This window comes from Pyrus communis, chromosome 4, assembly GCF_963583255.1.
Source record: "Pyrus communis chromosome 4, drPyrComm1.1, whole genome shotgun sequence".
Taxonomy (NCBI): Eukaryota; Viridiplantae; Streptophyta; class Magnoliopsida; order Rosales; family Rosaceae; genus Pyrus; species Pyrus communis.
Genome location: NC_084806.1, coordinates 5,512,306 through 5,536,896, shown reverse-complemented (window position 1 = coordinate 5,536,896; position 24,591 = coordinate 5,512,306). Strand labels below are relative to the sequence as shown.

General features: G+C 35.3%; 2 protein-coding genes across 2 annotated transcripts; both read right to left on the bottom strand.

Annotated features, from left to right (window-relative positions):
- Positions 1-9,940: 9,940 nt before the first annotated feature.
- On the bottom strand, positions 9,941-11,341 carry LOC137731876 (F-box/kelch-repeat protein At1g23390-like). The gene has a single exon (XM_068471119.1). It carries the CDS (start codon positions 11,278-11,280, stop codon positions 10,129-10,131), a length of 1,152 nt encoding a protein of 383 aa, XP_068327220.1. The 5' UTR covers positions 11,281-11,341; the 3' UTR covers positions 9,941-10,128.
- Positions 11,342-15,963: 4,622 nt separating this feature from the next.
- Positions 15,964-17,249, bottom strand: LOC137732995 (F-box/kelch-repeat protein At1g23390-like). Its single transcript, XM_068472221.1, has one exon. It carries the CDS (start codon positions 17,225-17,227, stop codon positions 16,082-16,084), a length of 1,146 nt encoding a protein of 381 aa, XP_068328322.1. The 5' UTR covers positions 17,228-17,249; the 3' UTR covers positions 15,964-16,081.
- Positions 17,250-24,591: the final 7,342 nt, after the last annotated feature.

Genomic DNA, 24,591 nt, shown 5'->3' with positions numbered 1-24,591 from the left:
AATCCTCTCGAGTTGAGGTCTCGCATGTCCAGGGTCCGATCAGATCAACTAGCGACCGATTTATGAAAGGAAACCAATCTAATCCCCACTTAGATCAGGTTTTTGTGCCTATTGGCATCAAGCATGGTCAATCTCATTGAGGCTTGCAAGCCTCACCAACCATTTTAAAGCCCAACAAGATGTGTTGGTAGCATTGGTCCGTTTAAGCAGCTTATTACGATCAGAGGTGTGAAGTTAATGATCGAACTTCTAAGGCATTGGTATTTCGATCTACCTTACTCTAGTCCAAAAAAACATTTCATTGTCAAAGAAAGAGAATAATCGGTATAAATTGAACTTTGTGCATAGACATGATTGCTTTTCAAAAAAAAAAAAAAAAAAAGAAGCAAAATTTAATATTTGAAACTCATGAGCGATCAATGACATGTTTTAGAAAATGACTTAAAGATCTACCAGTCAAAATTCATAGGCGATATTTTTATATTGGTCCCATAAATATTTCTAAAAATGTGTGCAATAATTTCAACTTCAATCAGAATATAAATAGAAAAGACACATCGAAAAAAATTGCAAATAGAAGGGAACGTGTGTTGCTATTGTAAGTTGGTAGAGGTACTCCCAACCAATGCTTTGTTGTTTTTGAAAAAAAAAAAAAAAAAAAACCAACGGATGGTTTCGTTGCGGTATTCCATATTTTTGGGACATGAAGATTTATAGGGGCATTTTATTATTTTTTTTATCTTTTAAAATTTTGTTACTTGACTAAATATCATCACAAATATGCAACAACAATAACATGTAATTTCAGGGACGTAACTGCAATACAAGGTTTGATTCAATAGACTATATAATTAACTAATTAAGTTGTATAATATTATATAGCATGACGGACTGAGCAGTCTTTTAAGAAAGATATAATAAGCAGATGATGCCGCGAGGTGGTGTTACCTATGGAGTTTATAAATTAAAACCCAGAACAGAACCCAAGAGCATTTTTGTCGCATTGGGAAAACTGAATATTCCCCTAATCTAATCTTATTATTTATTTAACATATCGATATTTTTACATTAAAGAGATGAGGAATTTAGCTAAGTCACACAATGAATTACCTAATTTAATATCGAATTCGTCATTTACGAATTTTGAACTTAAGACTTTTTAATTCTAAATAAATAGTAATATTATCAAACTGTAATACTGAACGATCATAATCTGATCTTATTATTATTAGTAAAAACATTATTAATGCAAACCATTAATCTAGCAAGAGGGAGTCCAACAACCATGATCCCGACTCCGGAGTCCACATATCGAGCAAATGCAAGGGTATTTTGGTCGCTTTTGGGAAGATGAAATATCCTCACTCTACCCCCGCCCCAATACTAGCCCTAGGTCCTTAATCATCTTTTTAAAACTTTTAATTTTGGAGTCCCATATAGATAATTTTCTCACTATAAAGACCACATTAGCCCTAGGCCCAATCGCCCTCCATTTTTTGCAACGGCGGAGAAGCTTTTATGGGTTGGAGGCAATTCAACCCAATTGCAAGGGCAAAAAATGGACCGGTGGGGATGCTGTCACTATTTCTGATTTTCATGCCCACACCGACACCTCTCTATGATCCCACCCTCTCTCTTCAGCTGCCAAGAGGATTCTCGTCGGATCCTTTTTGTGGAGATCATGAAGATTATTTATTTATATTCGTACATATCGTATATCATGCGGTTAGAAATTTTTTTTAATTTTTTTTATTTAAAATTGAATATAAACAGTACCTGACAAAAACTGACTGCACGATATACGATGAACATAAGTGATTAGAGGATTCGGCAAGGATCCTCTCTCCTTTAGCTCTAGTCTGATTTTCGGACAAAAGAACTTCTCCCTAGAAGCACTAATGTATCATCCAATTTTTAGCTAAAGTTCTTTGATTTAAGACAAATAATGTAACTACTAAAGTTTTAAGATGTGACTAATTGTTCGCTTGTATTTTGTCGATCTACATGTTACTTATATCTCGTAATCATTTTATCTTTTTTACTATCTAGGTTTAGGACTATTGACCTCAAGTAAAAAAAATGTCACATAATTGAAATATAGGGTTGTTTTGAAGAAAATGAAACAAAAGAAGTCGGTACCTATCTTTATACTAAGATAGGGATGTTTTGATTGAAACAAAAGAAGTTGGTACCCTTTTTTATACGTCAAAAGCTTGGTATTTTTACTATTTCAACAACAATAATTACTTGGTCTAACAACATACAATTTTCACTTTGATTAAGAAGTAATTAAGCTATTTCGTCGACCAAAATACACACAAAAATTCTATAGCGCAAGCACTTTAATGACTATGAGATATAATTTTTAAATCATAATATTTTCTTTGTATTGTATTTTATTGTTTTATCTAACAAAATTCCCAAGCTCATGTCTCAGTAGAGAAATAAAAACAAAAACTAACAAAAAGTTTTTAAAAAAAATTTAGTTTTAATAAAAAATGACAAATAAATATGTACTGAATAGTAACAAAAGAAGATAAAAATATGATTTTTCGTTAAAAATGAACATTACGATGAGTGTTTCATTAAAACTTCTGAAATAAAAATATGTAAACTATGTTAATGTATTCTTGTAATGTAAGTCAATTCCGTCAAACTCACATCAGAACTCTCGAGGATGGGGAATATAATAATACTATATGGATATGGTGAGTCTGTCCAACGGCAATTCGACCAACACCTTACCAATGCATGATTAGGTGGTTCCTTTTGCAACTTTTTCTGCTTTCAAAAGAGAAACAAAAGCACAACTTTGAATTATGACAAAAGTGCCACTTTCGCCATGACACTAACCATAGCAGTTCATCAGGTCATTTTCTCACCATTTTTATTAATTTGTAATTAATGTCAAAGTTTTACTTTGTTGCAATTCCCAACCTAACACTCACTGTCACATCCCGGCTCAGGTGGGACCACTTCCCGAGCCCGCTCCACCACCGTAGCACGTTATTGTCCGCTTTAGGCTTACCATTCCCTCATGGTTTTGTTTTTGGGAACTCACGAGCAACTTCCCAGTGGGTTACCCATCATGGGATTGCTCTAGCCCCCTTCTCGCTTAACTTCGGAGTTCCTACGGAACCCGAAGCCAGTGAGCTCACAAAATGCATCGTGCTAGGTAGAGATGAGAATATACATTTAAGGATCACTCCCCTGGGTGATGTGGGATGTCACAATCCACCCCTCTTAGGGGCCCGACGTCCTCGTCGGCACACCACAACCAGAGTTAGGCTCTGATACCAATTTGTCACATCCCGGCCCAGGTGGGACCACTTCCCGGGCCCGCTCCACCACCGTAGCATGATATTGTCCGCTTTGGGCTTACCATTCCCTCACGGTTTTGTTTTTGGGAACTCACGAGCAACTTCCCAGTGGGTCACCCATCATGGGATTGCTCTAACCCCCTTCTCGCTTAACTTCGGAGTTCCTACAGAACCCGAAGCCAGTGAGCTCCCAAAAAGCCTCGTGCTAGGTAGAGATGAGAATATACATTTAAGGATCACTCCCCTGGGTGATGTGGGATGTCACACTCACTCACTCCCTCAATGATAATAAATATAAAACTGATATTAGCATTTCAAAAATCAAATTACACATTATTCACAAGTGTATTTTTCTTTTTAGTTATAGAAAGTTTGGAGTGCCAAATGAGATTTTTGGAATGCTAATAACAATTCCCTAAATAAAATAAATAATAATACAATCACGTCCCAGATAAAAGAAATTAAATTGTCTTCAAGGGAGGAGAGTCATTTAAAACATAAAAATAAAGATTAGTTGTGAGGTTAATATTTTATCAAACTTTAACGATTTGAATCGTATATTTTTAAAGTTATACTTTATAGATCATCCTTACAAAATATTAGTTAAATCGGAATATTCGATGCATCTAATTGAATTCAAAGAAAATGACGAATACTATATTATAAGAAACTATTAAAATTTCGTCGTAACAATTAAATAGGTAAATAATTTTTCTTTGTATTAAATTTTTATAAAGATATTTTATAAATCAAAACTTATAAAATAGATAATTCGAATCATTGAAATTCATTGTGAAATTATTCACAACTCATTCTTATATTTAAAAAAAAAAGAAGAAGGGAAATTAAATAAAAAATGAAGAAAAGGATTCGTCTTATGGGCCTGTGAGTCACATGTTGGGCTACTGGGGCCCGCTTTGAAGTGATATGAACTGCGGTGGTGGACCAATGGCCGAGACTAAACAAAACTGCCGCACATTCTTCATTCTTTGTTTATTTATTGATATTTTTTCACAACTACTCTGTGGATGGTGTGACGCAGCGCTGATTTAAAATTAACGACGATGGTTGCTCAATCCTACAGCCATGACAACAACTTTCATGACATTTGTACATTGTTAATATGATAGTTTTAAGCTAGACACATTTGTATGATTATCATAGTTAGTTGGGTTATAAAAATTAAAATTTTTTATTAGATCGATAGAATGAATTTTTTATATAATTACTGCCTGGACAATTATACATCCAATCCGTAGTCACTTTAGAAGCAATTGTTCATGGACATTATGGAGAAATCCCTTCTAGAGGGGATATATTTGTTACATTTATATATGAAAAAACTAATTAACCCAAAAAATTTCGACATATATTATTATGAGAATAAATCCTATTACTTCTGATCGTGGGGTTCCTGCACTTGAGAGATCTTTTTGAGCGAGAAAAACAATTCATTATCCTAAAAAGGAATAACCAGATGAATACTTGGCTATATTTATACCTCTCTCGTCTGCTTGATGGCCCATGAATTTTTTAGATTGGGCTGGCAGGCAGGGGATGGGGATGGGGATGGTTCTTATATTAAACGTAGTACATTGGAATCCTTAAGCACCACTACGAATGTGAATAATATAATATTCATGTGAACAGAAATATACATTTATCTTTATAATATTACCACAAATGTCACGGTAACATATATTCATATTATATGAGTCATTCTTGTTATAAGAATTATTACACATGACGTTATATTATTAGTGCATAATATCGTGACGATATTTTACATTCGTAAAAGTTATTCTACACAAACCTGATTCATGAAGAAGAAGATAGTACCCATCAATCACTACATGCCGGTGACTATGAGTGGGCACTGGGCAGGCTGGTAAGTTGTCACGAAATGCTCTCCCTTTTTTACAAGAGGCCCAACTCCTGAAATGGCTTCAGGATTTGAATTTTACAAAGAAACTGAAGCCCAAATCAGGAGGCTTTCGCTATTAGAAAATGGTTATTTAGTCACACAGTAAAATTATCTTGTAACTAAATGTATATTAGTCACATCTCGTTAACGTTAAGTAATGTTTTTAGTTTCAATAATGTGGTCGTGACTATATGTTGTAACTATTTAAGACGTGGTCACAGTAATTTGTTTCTTATGACTAATGTCTGTTACTGACATTTAATTAGTCACGATAAGTAACATTTGTTACTAATCAGTAATTTAGTTACTATCAGTGTAACTAAATCTAAAAAGAATACTAATTTAATCACAAGTAGTAATTTATAATAAAAAAAGTAAAAATTCCGGATATAAGCCTCTCGATCAAATTCATATTAATGTAAAAGAAAAAATTTATCGAGGAGAAGAAGGTAATGCAGAGAAGGAAATTTGGGCCAATTGAGTACAATGCGGCTGTTGAGTTGGACAAGAAGGACTAAGAAAACCATTGGGCTCTTGTTCACTTGTCCACTATCACTTATTCTGTTTTTATTTTCACTCCCCTAATTCTAATATATATATCTAAACTACATATTAATAAAATTTTCCTTGTTAACTTAAAGAGGATAAAAATACTATTTAGTCTTATATTACAACAAAAAACTTACGGGCACTAACATAATTTCACAAAACAAAAGTTTGATGTTTTTTATTTAAGCATCACCTACAAGTGATTTTAATATTTCTAATTTAAAAAAATTAAAAAAAATTTAAAAAAATAACCTCTCTCTCTACTCCCACGTTCTCTCTCACTCTCTTCCTCTCTCCTTCAATTTAAAAAAAAAAAAAAAACATTTCACACACATTTTGTGTGTGGGCATATACTAGTATATATAAAGGAAGCACCCCAAAGTGGTGAAACATTCAAAATACCTTGCCCCTCATGAATTTTAAAATTACAATTAAATTAAAAGGAGTTAAAATAATTCAACAAATATTAATTTTGAATGAAAGAAAATTTAAAACATTTTGAATAAATTGAAATTTTATACTTGGAAAAAAAAAATTAACAAAACCCCCACGTTGGTGGGTGGTTTTATGTTTAACTTCTAATTTATTTTCAAAATTTTTAAATAAAACATATATATAAAAAAATGAATTTCTTAATTTATTTTGTAAAAAATCATAAAAAAAATTAGTTTAACATGTAAAAAGCCAATTGTCACACTCGTAAGCATGACAAGAGGCTAGTAAATTATAAATCCTTACAGCGCAAGATAACAATCGTTTATATAGCAACAACACATCAGTAGTTTATTGAGAACTAAATTGGAAAGGAAGTTCCTATATGTACGATCCAGCTTAGCATGGTGGATTTTTATTGATTTCAACTTAGCTTGATGGATTTTTTAGATGGCCTTCTCTTGTAAAAACAACTTTCTGTAGATTTGATTAGCTTGATACTATTTCTCTGTCTTTCATTCATGATATTCCTATGTATATTACTCATGAAAAACAGGTGTGAGTGATAAATTTGCTTTTTAGTCATAATTGTTGTTCTGACTAATAGAGCTTTGTTATAGAGGGTGGTTGTTAATAAAATTGAGGGTGGATCCTCGCACGATTCTCTTTGCGAGGATTCTGGGAATCCTCAAATCACATTTGTTCATCGTACATCGTGCGATCATAAATCATTGTAATTTTTTAATTTAAAATTGAATATAAACAGTACTTGATGAAAACTGACCGCACGATACACGATGATTTTTTATTATTAAAAGATAGAATATAAATAAATAAAAATAAAAGAAATCCTAACCAATCTTATCTTTTTCTCTTTCGTCCAAAAAAAAAAAAATCTCATCTTTCTGTTTATAGAAACCCACTCCTAATCGACGCCATCGTAACTTTCTCTCTCAATTCATTGCATTATGATTTCAAGATTATCTGTTTCAAGTTCATGGCGTCTAATGGCAAGTGGATTTGGGTTGGGTTGATGGCCTGGGGTGGTTGCGGTGATGAGTGAAGGAGTGGCACTGGACAAGGTGCTGAGCAGAGGATGGATGTGCTTTGGTAATGCGAAGGGTAGTGTTGGAATTTTAAAAATCAAGTGAGGGTACAATTGGTTGAAGATTTGCATTATGAAATCCCCATAGCACTTGGAATTGGAATACCACATGTAAGGGATCCAATTCCTCGTATACAAGGAATTGGTTCCAAAATTTGTGTGGATCCCACTTTGTTTGATTCCTCAATATTTTAGTAACCACCAAAATGCTCTGCTTTTTATGGACCGCTTTGATGATGTACTATCACTGCCAAGGTTTTTCTTTTCCTGGACCGATTTGTGTGGTGGTGTTTAAACGATTTTTTGTTTTTTTGCCTTTTGTTTTTATTTGGCTAAGAAAAAGAAACTCACAGAGGATAAAACCGCATGTAAAATCAGTTTTAGTACAATTGAAGTGTACGGTCTAGGTCCCACGCAAAGGAAGAGCGCAACCCAAATAAGAGTGCTGATCTCTACAGCAGTAATATATCTGCAAGAAAATTTGCCTTTTTAAAAATTTAATTCCAAGAAATGTTTTGAAAAAAGGCCATCAGAGATTAGACCTTTAACACCCGCGATAATACTTGTGATTCTCCAAAAAGATCTTAAGACCTCCCTTCAATCACATCAATTATAAGCTTTGAGTCTTCTTTTACGCTAATTACGGAAAGTACATAAAACAATTCCATTGTTTTTTTATTAGTAGGGCAAGCACTAAGCCACCTTTTTTCTCACTTGAAAGTAACCTTCACAATTATTCGAAACACGTGAAAATAAAATCTGAGAACAATATGAATTTGTATGAGTGAAATGGATAACGTAAACGAGGCGCTAAAATCATTGGCTTACATAATGCAAACTACAATATGAGTTTGCTGAATTGGAGATGGGAGAAGATGAGTATAGATGGGAATCGATCAATTTTCCTTCCATCTGCCATCTTATCCTCATCCAGACAAGGATGCATGAGTTTGAGGGAGTCATATCTCTTGAGATATCTTGTACCTCTGATCATTTTACTCTGTGATGGATGCACAATGTTCTCGGTCATCTAGTGCGGCTGGGCAGATATTGGCTCTTGTCAATTCATGACTGCGTTGGCAACTGCTAAACGGGCCAATGGCTGAGCGACCATTCATGCATGTGATAAAGGAATCTATATTATCTCCACTCACAGTCAAGATAGGCTCACTTCTGGTCGATGTTACAAAATGTATATATCATGACGGGACTAGCGTTATGGAATACGAGTACACTTTTTCAGTGACATTCAAGTCATGCTCCATCGCTAGTACAACGAGTGGCGTAGTCGTGAGTTCTTAGCAATTTTTAAACACTGAAAAAGATGCACCCAATTGATAAATATCAATATCTTCTGTAGTTTTATAGTGGAATTTTAACTTTCTTCATGGTATCAGAGCAAGTTGTCTCTCGTGTAAAGTCCGACGGCCACGCGTGCTTCATGTCAATCAATTCGTGTTGTCCATGTGTTTGACTTGGAAATTCACCCCACGGTGAGGGGGCGTATGGTGTTGTGAAGGTAAAAGAGTCACATATTGGTGAAATTAAGTCATTTGTAAAGACTTATAAGAGCATTCCCAGTGAGGGACTCTATATGGGGCTAGAAAAGTGGTGGATATAGCCTATTTTAGAGTTCTAAGGAATCTTTGGGGCTTTATAAAAGAATCTCTCCCAATGAGGGGCTATATCTTTCGGGCTCTATATGGGGTTATATATATTTATTTATGTAGTAATTTGATTAAGCGATGATTTTTTTTTGTGTTAGCTTTTCTTAAGTTGATTTTTGGACATGTTATCTTAATTTTTTTTTATGAACCCTTCAACCTAAAAAATTTAAATTGTGATAAAGTTACATTTCATTGCTTATGAATCGTTTGTTGTATTAGATTCCCTTATCTCAATCTCAACCATTGAAAAAAACAAACCTCCAATTCGCCCTTCGAAATAGTTTGATTTTCACGTATAACATAACAATTTACCCAGCACCAATTGGTAAATTAGTATCATACAATTTTGAAAAAAAAAAATTATTTAAAAATTTCACCCATCAATACCCATGAACATTAAATCAATTTGAAACTTTAATTCGTATGAAATTTAAAGCAATCATTAATTAGCCAAATTGCAAGAAAAATAAGTAAGAAAAAATAATTAAAAAATAATAATAAAAGGAGAGTATAAGTGTATTTGCAAGTGGAGGGAGAGTGATAGAATTTTACTTACATGGGTTGCTACTTTTTTTGCAAGACCCACTGTTTTTTGGGGCTAGATTTAGCCCAATTTTATGTTGACGGCCAAGAAATGAAGTTGCTAGCCCCGATGGTGGATCTAGCCCCATTTTCTGGCTCATTGGGGATGAAATTTCTCGCTAAGGCTAGAAATGTGGTAGCCGAAGATAAAGCCCCCATTAGGGATGTTCTAAAATGTTGGGCTACTTCCTATATTGCCAATTAGTTTTATAGTAAAATTCCAACTTTCTTCCTTAACAAATAATTGATTTTATGGTGAAACTTGAACTTTATTCTTTAACAAATAATAGTACAAATAGATAACAAAAAACAATGTTTTTAATTATAAAATGTGAAAACAATTTCTTAAATTATTTCGTAATTTTAAAAGCCGGTAGAAGATACGGCAATGCCTCGATTGATTTATTTGTCACAATTATTTGATAAGCTAAATTGAACGAAAGCTCTAAACTAACAACATAGTTTATTTGTTAAAAAAAAAAAAAACAACATAGTTTAAAAATAAGTACGAAATAGTAAACGATTAATTTTGTCGATCGGCCAATTTTTTCAAACCAATCTCAGCGCTCCAACTTGTAAGGCTTTATGCAAATCCGGCAAACCTACTTTCGAACACGTCACCACCAGCTTCTGCATTCGAGTCCTGTCGTCCACCGCCGCATTCCGTACGCTACCCCAGCTGCACCCACCCTCATCAAGCTCGCAGAGGATCAGCTCCTCCGGCGACCAAGGGTTATGCAGGCACACCATATGTCCAATGCAGCTCATCCCAATCGACGTCACGCGATCGCTCTCGCCCTTCAGCTTCTCCACCATTGCCTCTGGCATCTCCCCGACCAACTCTTTACACTCAAACGACACGCCGTTCACTTCCCACACTTTCACGCCTTCCAAATTCTCTGCGCTTCCCACCGCGCCCACTAAGATCAAACGGTCGTCAGCGAATCCAATGACGGCGCTAAAAACCGTCTCATCGGGACGCAGATCATACGGTCCAGACCACGTGCTGGAATCCGGGTCGAACGAGCATGTCACACCGGAGCCTTTATCCATCACGTACATTTTGCTGTCGTCGACGGCGACAGAGAGCCAGCTGGAGGCTGCAGAGTCCTCGAGAACAGCGGGTATCGAGTCGCACATGGTCCACGTTTTTGACACAGTGTCGTACATTTCCACCGAAAGTGGATCGTCCTCGAAATCACACGTGCCGCCAGCGACGACGATGCGGTGGCCCACCACGCCGGTAATCGGGTCCGTGCGCCATATCAGCGGGGCATCCACCGTGTGCCACGTGTAGTGCAGTGGATCAGTTGAAAAGGCGAATTTAGAGGGAGAAAGCGCGTAGAGGAGGGAGTTCGAGGATCGGAGGGTGGAGATGGATCCGATCATCGGCTGAGAGTGGATGTCGATCCAAGCGTGCGAGTCGGGGTCGTAGGCACGTGCGGTGGTGTGGTAGGGAGACCTGGTGGCTTGAGCGAGGACAATGAGCCAGGGCTTGACGTTTCGGTGGAAGCGGCGGAGAGAGGAAGAGACGGTGCGGTTCCAGGATTTGGACACATGGCAGGCAGGCACGAGGTGGAGGAGAGGCACGCGGGAGAGTATGGACTCTAAGATGTCTCCGTCGAGTTCGTGAGGTCCTTGCCGGACTTCGGTGTGGGAAGTTTCTGTCCGAGCTTGGTCTTCAAGCTCCTCAGCCGCCATTGCTAATTTTCTAGAGAGAGAGAGTTTTTGGGTGGGAAAGTCGTACCGGGATGGCTTACATAGGAATGCTGACCGTAAAGAAAAAGAATATGGAAGTGGAAGTGGAACATGTCGCAATTTATAGACTTTGATTAATTATTTGATTGTTTATGAGGAAATTATTAACCTTTAATTATTTTCTATTTCAATGAACTAATTAATTGATTATTGACTATTGCGTCCGTTGACTTCAACATTTTACGATTTTTTTTTCTTTTTTGACAGACAACATTTTACGATTTGATTTGTTGTGTATTTGAGTCGGTTAATCCATTGTTTCCAGTTACATGTGCGCGCTCTTTTTCTTTTTGAGACAAAATTGTTTAAAATGTCACATTAGTTAGAGGAGGGATTATGCATGTGTTTATAAATAATTGAGTCATTTCTCATATTATTAATTGATTTTATAATGAAACATCAACTTTCTTCATTATATCGGAGCAAATCGTTTCATGTGTAAAGTCAAACGACCACACGCTCTCCACGTCACCTCGTTGTATTGTCTACATGTTAGGCTTGAAAATTTGCCACACATGAGGAAGCGTGTTGAAAATGAATCCCACGTTGATGAGAGGAGGTACCTTAAATATGCTTATAAGTAATTCAGTTATTTCTCATATTGCCAATTGATTTTATAATGAAACACCCTCAACTTTCTTCAACAACGGTTTTATTAAAATATCAAAAAATTAAATAAATACAAATACCAAAGAGCACATTCGAGATAACATCTAAGAGGACTTCAATTCTAAGCAACTTTAGCAAAACATAAAAGGCTAACAAGACTAAACTAGTTGATCGGTGGTTTTGATGGAGAGACAAGCCAGAGAATAAGCAAGGAACACATACAAAACCATGCCTAAACTCAGAAGACTAATATGGAACTTCAAAGTCAAAAGACTATATTCATGATATAAATGTCAAACGCTTTGCGAATATAACATGCAAACTCGCACAAAATGTTATATAACAAACAAGATGACGTTTTTTGACGACGAGCAACACTAACTCTGATAAGGAATTGACAACGACCAACTAGCGTCGTCTATACTCGTTAATATTTTACACAACACTATCTTGTATCTGATGTACAATAACTTGTCTGTCCTTGGAACATTATTTACCGAAACAAATGATGTGTATAATCAGTGGACCCCTACACTATCTGATGTTGATGAAGAAACACAAGCTAATCCACGCTGTACATGTTGGGGATTGACCAAGAATAGTAATACCTAAGGGGATCGGAGATCGGAGATCTTGAAACAGAGTGAAGAAATATATGGCTAGCTAGCTACTGGCATTCTGATCCAAGACATCTTTCACAATAGTATTAGACTGCATATATTTTGATCTTACATAGCTAATTATGCAGTGCAATCGGTGTAAGGACTATCCTGCTACAAAGCTTTTCTAGCAGGGACAGTTTACAGATTTTCTAAGTCCAGGTTGTCGCCAAAAATGATGTCTGGACTTCATTTTAAAAAAAATATTTATTTTCACATTTAAGATTTCGATAAATTTGTATTTAAAAAATACTCCAAATAAGACTCGAAAATATAAATACTAGCTAGCCATGCATGCACATTCGACGGAATGAACACCCATGTCCAACTACCGTCTCTAGTACTAAAAAACGACAGAATGGACACCCATGGCCAACTACCGTCTCCAGTACTAAAAAATTGACAGAATGGACACCCATGTCCAACTACCGTCTCCAGTACTAAAAAAAAGAATAGTTTAACCATTAGACCTAGAGCCGGTTTGTTATAGGATTCCGAACCGAAAATAGGATCCGAGTCCTGAACCGACTCTTTGTCGGGACGGAAATCTAAATACCAAGCTTGAACCGAAATTTTGATTTTCCCGAATTTCAAGATTCCTAAAATGTTTTCAGTATTTCGGAATGGATCGGAAAACATGACCAGAAAACGGAATCTAAACTCTACAATTCTTATTACCAGTACAGTAGCACCCATCTCTTAACATTTTACCTTATGGTCCAATTTTAAGTTAAAAAGTATGGTTCCCATAAGTTGAAATTAAAAGAAGAGAATAATAGTAGAAAACTGTAAACACTGCTCCAAACGTGGACCTGAAACTATATAAACTGGAATCAAACAAGTAACTAAGTCAAAAGATTCAAATATATAACAAGTAATTAAGTCAAAAGGTTCTTATTAGCACCAACAATCTACAATTCTAAGTTAAAGGAATCCTCTTCCGGATCCCTTCTACCTAATCCTCCTCATCAAACAATTCGAACTCTTGAAATTTGATCAAAAGGCTACAAACAGGGGTCCACTCTAAAAGTTATAATAACTTTAGCCATTTAATTAAATTTTTAAGGATCTGGATTGTTTGATAATGATGATTAGGTGGAAGGGATCTGGAGATGATCAATTTCCATAGTTAAAGCATTTCAGAACAAAAGTAAAACCAACACCCATTTCTTCTATATCAACAAATTCAAATCGTTCATACCAATATAGGACTACAAACAGAAGCTTAGCATAATGATGAGTTTGATATCGAATTATTATGACAAGCTTATTTTGTTGCATAAATCTACCCTCCTCATCCCTTATTGTAAGTATATTTATTGCATTAAGAATAAAAAAACACATACAAAACGAATCCAAAAAAGTGAAAACATATACAATTACTTGCTGAACTCGAAAGGGAGAAGATAAGTGAAGTGCACTTATCAATTTGCTGCCATCCTTACTTTCACAATAATGTTCATAATATGATCAAACACATGTATATAATGCATGCATAGCTCCAAACTCCAGATCCATGCATCCACACTCCGCATATTTATAACTGGGCCATTACGTCTTGTCCACGATATAAATATGAGTTGTCGTTGAAGTTTATAAATAGATAGACATATATAATATATATTAGAATTGAGAGATTTTTGGACACACCTATTGACACACCTTCTCAGGCTCCACTTCATAAATATTTTCAATGGCCATATAATTTGAATTTGGATGATTTTTGATAGATAAAATTTAGAATATATTTCATTTTGAGAGAGTTGAAAAAACACGATCTCTTTTAAAGATTCTATACATTTGCCTTTTCTGAAGGCATTTCTTTAGACAAAAAACCCATCGTTAAAATACATTATTACAAAATAGTTGTACACTCTGTATATAAAAATGTGTTCCCAATCTTGACCTTATATATATACACTAATAGTGTAATATATCTGAATTTGATCATATAGCTGTGGGCATATGCTCTCAGTGGGCCTTCATTGGCTCCATACATGAAGGCACGCCAGTTCTCTTGTGCAGGTCATCGAAACCGTCCCCGCGCAATTGCTCTCGCCCTTCAACTTGTCCCTAATCGCTGGCGGCATCTCCCCGGTCAACTTTTTGCACTCAAACGTCACACCACTTCCGAACGCTTCCACCAAAATGAAACAGTCGTTAGCGAATCCGGTCACGGCGCCGAACACCGTACCGTCGGGACACATATCGTATACAGTCCACTCCACGTCTTGGAGTCGGGATCAAGCGTGTAGGTCGCATGTGATTGTACAATGACAGAAAATTTTGTTTTCAAATATTTGTTTAATTAAATATTGACATGTGACATGTTGTCACGTTCCAGCATAATGAAAAATCTCTTCAATCGTCACACAACATGTTCTGTAACAAGACTTGAATCTCATGTCTTTTTCTGCAAACCGTGTTCTAGTAAATTAAATTACATGTTATTATTGTAATTTTTTTTAAAATAAAATGTTAATTATAATTTTGAATTATCCTCTTAGTTTTTTGATGCGTTTTTTTTTTCCTTATTTAGTGAGATATTAATTATTAACTCTATTATCTCTTTTTTCAATTATTTTCTTTCGATCAAAATAATTTATGTGTCCTACAAACTTTAATATTATCACATTTTCCAAATGGTTCGTTTTATTGATTTTTTTTTCCAAATGGTTGGTGATATCCAACATAGAAAGTACTCTGTAATTTTTTTCATATTTTTTTGTCAAACTATTTTCCTTTGTTTTTTTTTTACTTATAGTTGTTGATAAACTATTATTAGGTACAACATACTATGTGTATATAATCGTTGGGCACGTTTGAATTTGTAAAAAACATTGATTGGTACGTTTATTTGCGGTTTTAGTATGTTTGATTTGATACATATTGTTGATATTGGTACATTACTTTCGATTTTGGTATGTTCAATTTCATACGCATTATTTATTGGTACGTTTATACGGTTGCTAGTCCTATTTTCTCTTAAGGTATTGATATAAAGAATTATATTGGTACGTTTGATTTAATGAGATTTAAAAATATTTTCAACCGTTTTGAGAAAAAATTATGTTAAATCGTAGATAATCATTGGTAAATTATAAGAAGAAATTGTGAAATATCTCAAAAGAGAGAGGTTAATCGAAATGTTAGATTATTGGAAGTTTGGTTCAATATGCTGTGCATTTTTTTGGTGTGAGATTTTAAGAAATATAGGGTAGTGTCAGATCATGTAATTTTGGTATTAAAAATGATTAATTCTAATACATGTGGCATCAAAATTATCAGAATGAGAGTTTAATCAAATCTTTCAAAAGCATAGATGTTTAGTTTAAAAAATTTTAAACGCAGCTATATCAAAACGTCTCTTAATTAAATTTAACGAGAGCTCTCGAAACAACATACTTTTTGGAAAACTAATAAAATTCCATATATAAAACACGATTAAATTTCCGCCATGATTCATGCCGCCTTTTTCAAACCACTTTCAGCGCTCCAACTTGTACGGCTTTGTGCAAATCCGGCAATCCCACATTCGAACACGTCACCACCAGCTTCTGCATTCGAGTCCCGCCGTTCACAACTGCATTCCGTACACTCCCCCACCTGCACCCGCCGTCGACAAGCTCGCAGAGAATCAGCTCCTCCGGCGACCAAGGGTTATGCAGGCACACCATATCTCTCGTGCAGCTCATCGAAACCGTCCCTGCGCAGTTGCTCTCGCCCTTCAGCTTCGCCATCATCGCCGGGGGCATCTCCCCGATCAACTTTTTGCACTCAAATGACAAGCCGTTCATTTCCCACACTTTCACGCCTTTCAAATGCACCTCGCTTCCGATCGCTTCCACCAAAATGAAACAGCCGTTAGCGAATCCGGTCATGGCGCCGATCACCGTACCGTCGGGACACAGATCGTACGGTCCACTCCACGTCCTGGAGTCGGGATCGAACGTGTAGGTCAAACCGGTGTTTTTATCTGTCACGTACATTTTGCTGTCGTCCACGGCGACAGAAAGCCACGTGGAGGCCGCGGAGTCCTTTAGGATAGCGGGCATTGAGTTGCACGTGCACCACCTTCGCTCCCTCGTGTCGTAAATTTCGACGGCCAGGGGGTCGTCCTCGTATTCGCAGGTGCCGCCTGCGACGACTATGCGGTGGCCGACCAGCGCGACAATCGGGTCGGTGCGCCAGACGAGAGGGGCGTCCACGTGGTGCCACGTGCGGTGGAGGGGATCGGTTGAGAAGGCGAATTTGGAGGGAGAGAGCATGTAGAGGAGTTTGGAGTGAGAGGATCGGAGGGTGGAGATGGATTTGATCGACGGCTGAGAGTGGATATCGATCCATGCGTGCGAGGCGGGGTCGTAGGCACGTGCGGTGGTCTTGTAGGGAGGCCAGGTGGTTTGGGAGAGGACGATGAGCCAGGGCTTGACGTTTCGGTTCAGGTGGCGGAGGGAGGAGAAGACCGCGCGGTTCCAAGACTTGGACACGTGGCAGGCAGGGACGAGATGGAGGAGAGGCACGTGGTAGAGTATGGCCTCTAAGATGTCTCCGTAGAGCGGAGATTCTTCCTGGTCTTCGTTTCTGGATATTTTGGTCGGAATTTGAACCTGCTCCGGCGCCATTGCTAATTATTTTAGAGAGAGAAAGAACGGATGAGAGAGAGACAGAGAGAGAGAGAGAGAGAGGGAAAGGCGTGTGTGGGGCGGGATGTTTATATACAATAATATTGTTCATACCATGTTTTTGTACCACATTGTCATATTATCTTAGGTGACACTTGATATGGACAACCACATTATTTGAATTAATCAGATTTTTTAATTTAGTGTATTATTTAATAAATTAATAATTAAGAAAAACTAGTTAATTAAATGATGATTGTGGAATACGAGGTCTTTCTCCTTCATTTCCTTGAGCTTTGCAAATTTTTCAAACAATGTGGCTGTCCACATTAGATGCCACCTAAGTGGTATAAAAATATGGTATAAAAACATGATATGAATAACATTACTCGTTTATATAGGAAATAGTCGGACCCTAAGAAGGAATGGTGAGCGTACATCCAATTTTTAGTGACTTTTGACTTTTGAAATAGGTCTAATTTTTAGTTACTTTGGACCCCATATTAAAAGACCCCTTAAATATTTTTGCATTTCTGTTTGCATATGCTTTTCAATCTTTATGTAATTGGATTAAACTAATTGATTTTAAATTGTAAGCCGTAGTTGTAACATATAATTTACACGCATATATATACTCTGCATTTAAATAGTTTTATGTAATTACGTACAGATACAGCGGATATCACGATATTTGTTGTAAATAGCAACGTTGTAATACTAATAACAAACGTGCATGGTAACTTAATATACAGGGCAACTATCACATATTATAAGAATAATACATTGTTTGCAAATAAACATTTTGGTTATTTGAATGTGATACATGACGAGTTTATATTTTATAATGTGTGTGTGTATATGAATATATTAACGATACGTTCTTTATGGTAATTCGGTTCATGAATTATGGTCAACAAACAGTACGAGCTACAAGGTACATTGGTCAAAGTTTCATGATTACTTTAAAACAATGACTTTGGTTTACTAGAGACATCGACAAATTGTTTTAGCTCAGTACGCTTGAATGATCCCTTCTCATAATTAGAATGTATATAACCATATTCCGGTCTGATTCATTATAGAATGAACTTATAATCATGGAATTGACTCGATCATCAGATTATAGATTATAAGTTCATAACCCTAGCACATTCCCATTTTGGGAGGAACAGATCTACAAATTCTTTGATTCCGAAATGAATTTCTAGATCTACGTATTTATCAACATCAAGCTCTAATATATATATATATATATATTCGTGACACTGTTTTTTTTTTTTTTTAAACAATTTTGACACACATTTTTGTGGCCACTCTGTAATTCATCTCGAGATCTGAATTGTCTATCTTTTAGGTATTCCCTCAAATATATTGTCTACCCAAAATACCCTAAATCCGAAATTATAAGTTGGATTAAGGGTTTATGATTTCTTTGTAGAATGATATTCATCAACTTCCTCCACTAAAAATGAATGTCTTAACGACTTTGGCTATGAACGATATTTTAAAAAATAGACGGTTCGGATCGTTAAAATACATTACGTAGTGGACCTTACAAATATATGTGTCAAAGTTGTGTAAAAAAGTGGTATCACATATCGATTTAAAATTTAATTATTACTTGATAATTTTTGTAATAGGATCATCTCCATAATCTTCATCTTTCAACTAAAAAGAACAAAAAAGGTATAATAATTTTGTTTAATAGAATAATTTTTGTCGTTCAAGTAAATGTAGAAAACCTTCCTATATCTGATGGTAGCATAAAACATGTTAGTAAAATTTCAATATAGAAAAAAAAAAAAAAAAAAATACACACATGTTAATAATTTGTTTTTTTAACGTTAAAGAATAAAAAACAGAGTAGCGTGAGGTGACCGGCGCAGTGGGGGCGGGGGGTGTATGTGTAAATGGTGGACCTGACCACGATTGGATACCAGAGAAGAGAAAAAAAAAAGCAAATAATTCCACGCCGTCCATGTTGGGACTTCTTGTTTCAATATTCAAAAGGGAAGGGACCAGGGAGCCACAGTTTGAATGGTGTTAGTCTGTGTCAATGCATGCATTGATGCTTTGGATTCAAAATACCATATTAATTAAAGATATGAAGAGTAATTTATATTAAACGAGTTTGTCATTATTGTGGTGTCTCAGTTCAATAATTCATTGTTATATGAAAATAAACTTATAAAGAACAACTTATATCAAATGAGTTTTCTGTTATTGTGGCGTCTCAGTTTAATAATGTATTGTCAAATGAAAATAAACTTACACATAAAAAAAGTATTATTGCACCGAACCATCAGACATAACAAAAAATTAACTAGTTCCATTTCAATGCTTCCGTGAACATAGGATCATTAATCAAGGGACAATGATATTCACACACACACACACCTATTTTTACCTCTTCACACTCTTGTCAGTTTTTTGTCATTGATCTTCTTGAATATATTTAATTCGACGGCCCAACATTGAAAATGACATGTTAAAAGTAAAAAAAGTTGTGTGAATAGTAATCCTCTTAGTCAAGTCTGATCACTTTGGAAAAAAATTGCCAATCTAGGCCATGACGACTTAAATCAACTGTGTAATTCAACTTTCTTCGTTAGTTTAATTCACTAGGTAGAAAACCCATCTGTTGCAACAACTAAAAGGTAACACCAAACAAATATAAAGATGTATGGATGCATCATAGTATTTATGAAGTTGATTAATTAATTGTAGTTGAGTGGTTCAACAACACTATCCTAGAAAGTTAGATGTGTATCCATAAAGCAACTCACCAAAGATTTCTTCATATGGGATCGCTTGTTGTGTGACTGTTAAAGTATGTAATGTTCATAAGCTTTTGTGTTATCAAGTGTGTTTATTGTAAAAGCAAGTTCACCTTTAAAAAAATGCATTGGTATTCAGTCTATTTAATTCACTAAGTGAACAATGATAGACCCCATGAACAATAAATTGGCCAAATGTTTCTCCACTCCTAAAAAATGCGCTAGTACAAACAATCTTCATCCTATAAAATGTGCTGGCACCTAGCCCATTTAAAATATTATTAAATTTTTTTTATAAAATAATAACTTTTATTTAAATTTAGTTTTAATTTCGGATAGGATTTTTAACTAATCTCGTCACACCACGTGTCACTATTTGTTTACAATAATTTAGCCAAGATTTCGATAAGATTTTCAACCAATCTTGTCACGCTATGTGTCATTATCCAAACATACTATTTTGTGGATAGATTTCTGATTAGATTTTTAACCAATTCTGACGCCCTACGTGTCACTATCTGTTTACAATAATTTAGCCAAGATTTCGATAAGATTTTTATCCAATCACGTAATGCCACGTGTTAGTGTCCATAACCTCATCCTTTCTTTTTTTGTCCATATAAACCATAATCCATAATTTGTGCAAAAAAAAGATATTTTTCATGTTCAAGGTCTTCTTCTTGAGCAAAAAATTACTGCTGCCTTGTGGATGCTTGCATATGTAGTATTTGCAGATCAAGTGGATGGGATAATGAGGATGGGAAAATCAACTGTTCTAGAGTCTACAAAATGTGGGATAAGACAATATTATAAAATGCGGGTGTAACACAAATAAATAAATTAAAATATTGATGCGGATGGAATGCATGTAAATAAATAAAAATATTGTCACTTGATCCGCTAAACTTGTCCCACTACGTAAATTACTGGAAGCAATCGAGAGAGCATTTTTCCAACAAGTGAAGGATATGTTGAGTTTTTTTCCAACGCCCTTGAAGACCTTGACTACTTATGGCGTCTTTTCCATGTATAGCGCAAAACGCTTCCATAATTCTACTTCACATTTCTCGCAACTCCATCTCATTACCCATAATCGGTTCATACGTGACTTGAACCCAGCATTCACACAACGTAACATCCTCGATGAGCTTCCATGTAGCCATTTTTTTCACACTAAAAGTATATGAAAGCTTTGGTAGAAAGTGTTGAAAATATTGAAATGTGGTGTAAGGTGGAATATGAGGGTTAGGTATTTATAGAAAAAATAATAATTTTTTTTCTGTATTTTTTAAACAATTTTAAATAATTTTTTAATAATTTTAATTTAGTTAATTAATCTGGACCGTTGGATTTGAAAAAGATTTAAATCCAACAACCTATATGTTGACATGTGGCCAACGGTCATAATTCTGACCGGTGTGCCTTTTTTTTTATAAAATTTTTGGGCAGAAAAACGTGGACTGTTGATCACTAGATCGGACGGCCCAGATCATGCCATGTCACTAGCCGTTGGATTTCAAATTCAATTTTTTTGACCGTTGGAAATCTAACGGTCCAGAAAACTAGCTGTTGGAAATACCTACACTACCTAATCAATTGCAACATCTACAAAATCCAATTGAACGACAAATATTTAAAACTATTTTATTAGTCCCAATTTATATAATCATTACAAAACCCTAAACTTTAAAAATTAAAATTTGAACCCTAAAATTATACAATTAACACAAAACTTATAAAATTATAAAACCAACCCTATAATTATAAAATAAAATTAACACAAAAAAACATAAAATTAATACCTACAACTCAAATATTAATCCTATATTTATAAAATTAAACTTAAATCCTAAGCCTGGGATTGAAAAGTTAAGAAATTAAACTAATTTAAAATTTTAATCCCAATAAGTAATACTTAATCCAAATCTTATAAAATTAACCCTAAACCCTAAAATTGTATATAATCCTAATAATATTAAAGTAGGTTGTCCCTCATGTGAAGTTCTACAGTCACACATGCTCCACGTCACTTAATAAGGCTTGTCCTAATTTAGGATGTGCAGGTGGCGTCCTTGCACAATGCTCCCAATTCTCCAATTTTCCTTTTTAGATATTCGGTATGGTCTTGCACTTGCAAACAGATGCGCGAGACAAAGGTTTGAGCCAAAATTTCAACACAAGCCCTAGATCTTAATTGCACATGCACGGTAAGATGTTTTGACGTTTCCTTATCCTCCTGCAAAATATCCTTCACACAAAATGAAAAGAGAGGAAAATAAAAGAAGAAGAAAGAAAAGGATCTTGGACAAGATGAGTGGGTAAGTTGTTGCCCCATATCTTTATCAAATCTCCAATTAATCACGTTTTTTTTGGTGGATGTAATTAAAACGATCCAACCTTACACATGGCACTTTTTGGTCGGCAGTGGAAGCGTCTTCAAAGTTGGCAAGGGAGAAAGCAGATCAGTGGCCTATAGAAGTAGAAAGCTCACCAACCGCAACATGGCCGCTTTAAATAGTGTCAGACAGTCGCAGTCCGTATACATTTTTTCGTTTCAAATAATTTAATAATTTCTTTTACCACTTAATCGGACACCAACCGCCTGCATGCATAAACACTCACCACATGTCCACGTCGTTGTCTCATACTATCGGTCCACAACTTTGTAATTGTGCCTCATAGATTATCCTTCAAAATATTAGCTAAATAAAAAATATTTGAATCACTTCATTGAGTTTAAGAAATTGACGAACAATATGTTTAAGGAACTTTGAAATGTCAACGTGACAATTAAATGAGCAAGTGATTTGGGATTGAATTGAATATTTGTAAGGATGATCTATTACAAATTAGACAGTTCAGATTATTGAAGTTCAATGTGAAGTGGGTTTCACAACTAATACCTATTTAAAAAATGGACACTTTGTATCCGGTCCTTAGTTGGTAGAGATCTTTGATTGAAATCCTGTCGTTTTTTATTTTTTGATCAAAATCCCTGAAATTGTCCACATCAGCATTTTACCGTTAATATATTTCCATGTCATCTTTCTTTTTATTTTACTAAAATAGTTAATTATTGTATTTTTTTTTTTTAGGGAATTGTTATTGGCATTCCAAAATTCTCATTTTATACTTCAAACTTTCTATATTTAGAAAGAAAAATACACTTGTGAGTAGTGTAGAATGAGATTTTTGGAGTGCTAATAACACTTCCCTTTTTTTATCCTCGTTGTGTTTTTATTTCACGATTCTTACGTCTCCAACACCTCTTTTGCTTGCCGAATTGAATTCACGGATTCGTTCCACCAAATAGTCACTCTATTTTCTTCAGTTTTTGATTTTCGTAACTGCAAATTCCACTATAATCTCACACCCATTTTCAAATTCATCATTATTATCTTTGATATGAATCCTCAAATTCAATTTTCGGCAAGATTTGAGTCAAAATCATATTTTTTCCGCAAGCATTCGAAGGAGTGCAATTTTTTGCAGGGGTACTTGCAGACCCTCACGAGCTAAAATTCGAGGTATTGTTCCATTTTTTGAAATTACACCTATACTGATTGATGTTATAATCTTTGTACCATATTTACGAGAACGTAGTATCGTTCACCATTGATTTTGTATATATTAATGATTATTTTACGATTTTTTTGGTCACGTATTGGGGAACTTCAATGATTTTAGCATGTACCTTATGGTTTTGCAGTGTTTTTCTGGTGTACACCAAGTGTTCGTCGAAATGTTTGAATGAGAATTTTGGAATGAGAATGTTTGTATAAGGGGTACATTCTCAATGTTGGGAGTTTGAATTATTTTTACTAACATTGACAAGCAAGGCCACAAACTAGGTGGCATGGGGTAGAATTCAATTGCATTAGAGTTGCAGCTAGCATTGTATGCAGAGGTACATTCTCAATGTTGGGAGTATGAATTTTTTTTTACTAACATTGACAAGCAGGGGGGGTACAAACTAGGTGGCATGGGGTACAATTTAATTGCATTAGAGTTGCAACTAGCATTGTATGCAGGGGTACATTCTCAACGTTGGGAGTATAAATTCTTTGTACTAACATTAACAAGCAGAGGGTACAAACTAGGTGGCATGAGGTACAATGCAATATTTATAGAGTTGCAGCTAGCATTGTATGAGGGGTACATTCTCAGTGATGGGAGTATGAATTATTTTTACTAACATTGACAAGCATTGTATGAGGGGTACATTCTCAATGTTGGGAGTACGAATTATTTGTACTAACATTCACAAGCAGGGGTACAAACTAGGTGGTATGGGGTACAATTCAATTGCATTAGAGTTGCAGCTAGCATTGTATGCAAGGGTACTTTCTCAATGTTGGGAGTATAAATTCTTTGTACTAACATTAACAAGCAGGGGTACAAAGTAGGTGGTATAGGGTACAATTTAGTATTTATAGAGTTGAAGCATTGTAAGTAGGGGTGCATTCTGAACGATGGGATTATGATTTCATTTTACTAACATTCAAAAGTGTGTATGGCCCTTTCACCAACTTGAAAATTTTGATAAACGATGGGATTCTGAATTAATTTTAGGTATATTCTCAACAT

What these genes read in the sequence shown, in the direction of transcription:
- LOC137732995 (XM_068472221.1), bottom strand. Translation starts at nt 17,227, where the DNA reads ATGGCGCCGGAGCAGGTTCAAATTCCGACCAAAATATCCAGAAACGAA.
- LOC137731876 (XM_068471119.1), bottom strand. Translation starts at nt 11,280, where the DNA reads ATGGCGGCTGAGGAGCTTGAAGACCAAGCTCGGACAGAAACTTCCCAC.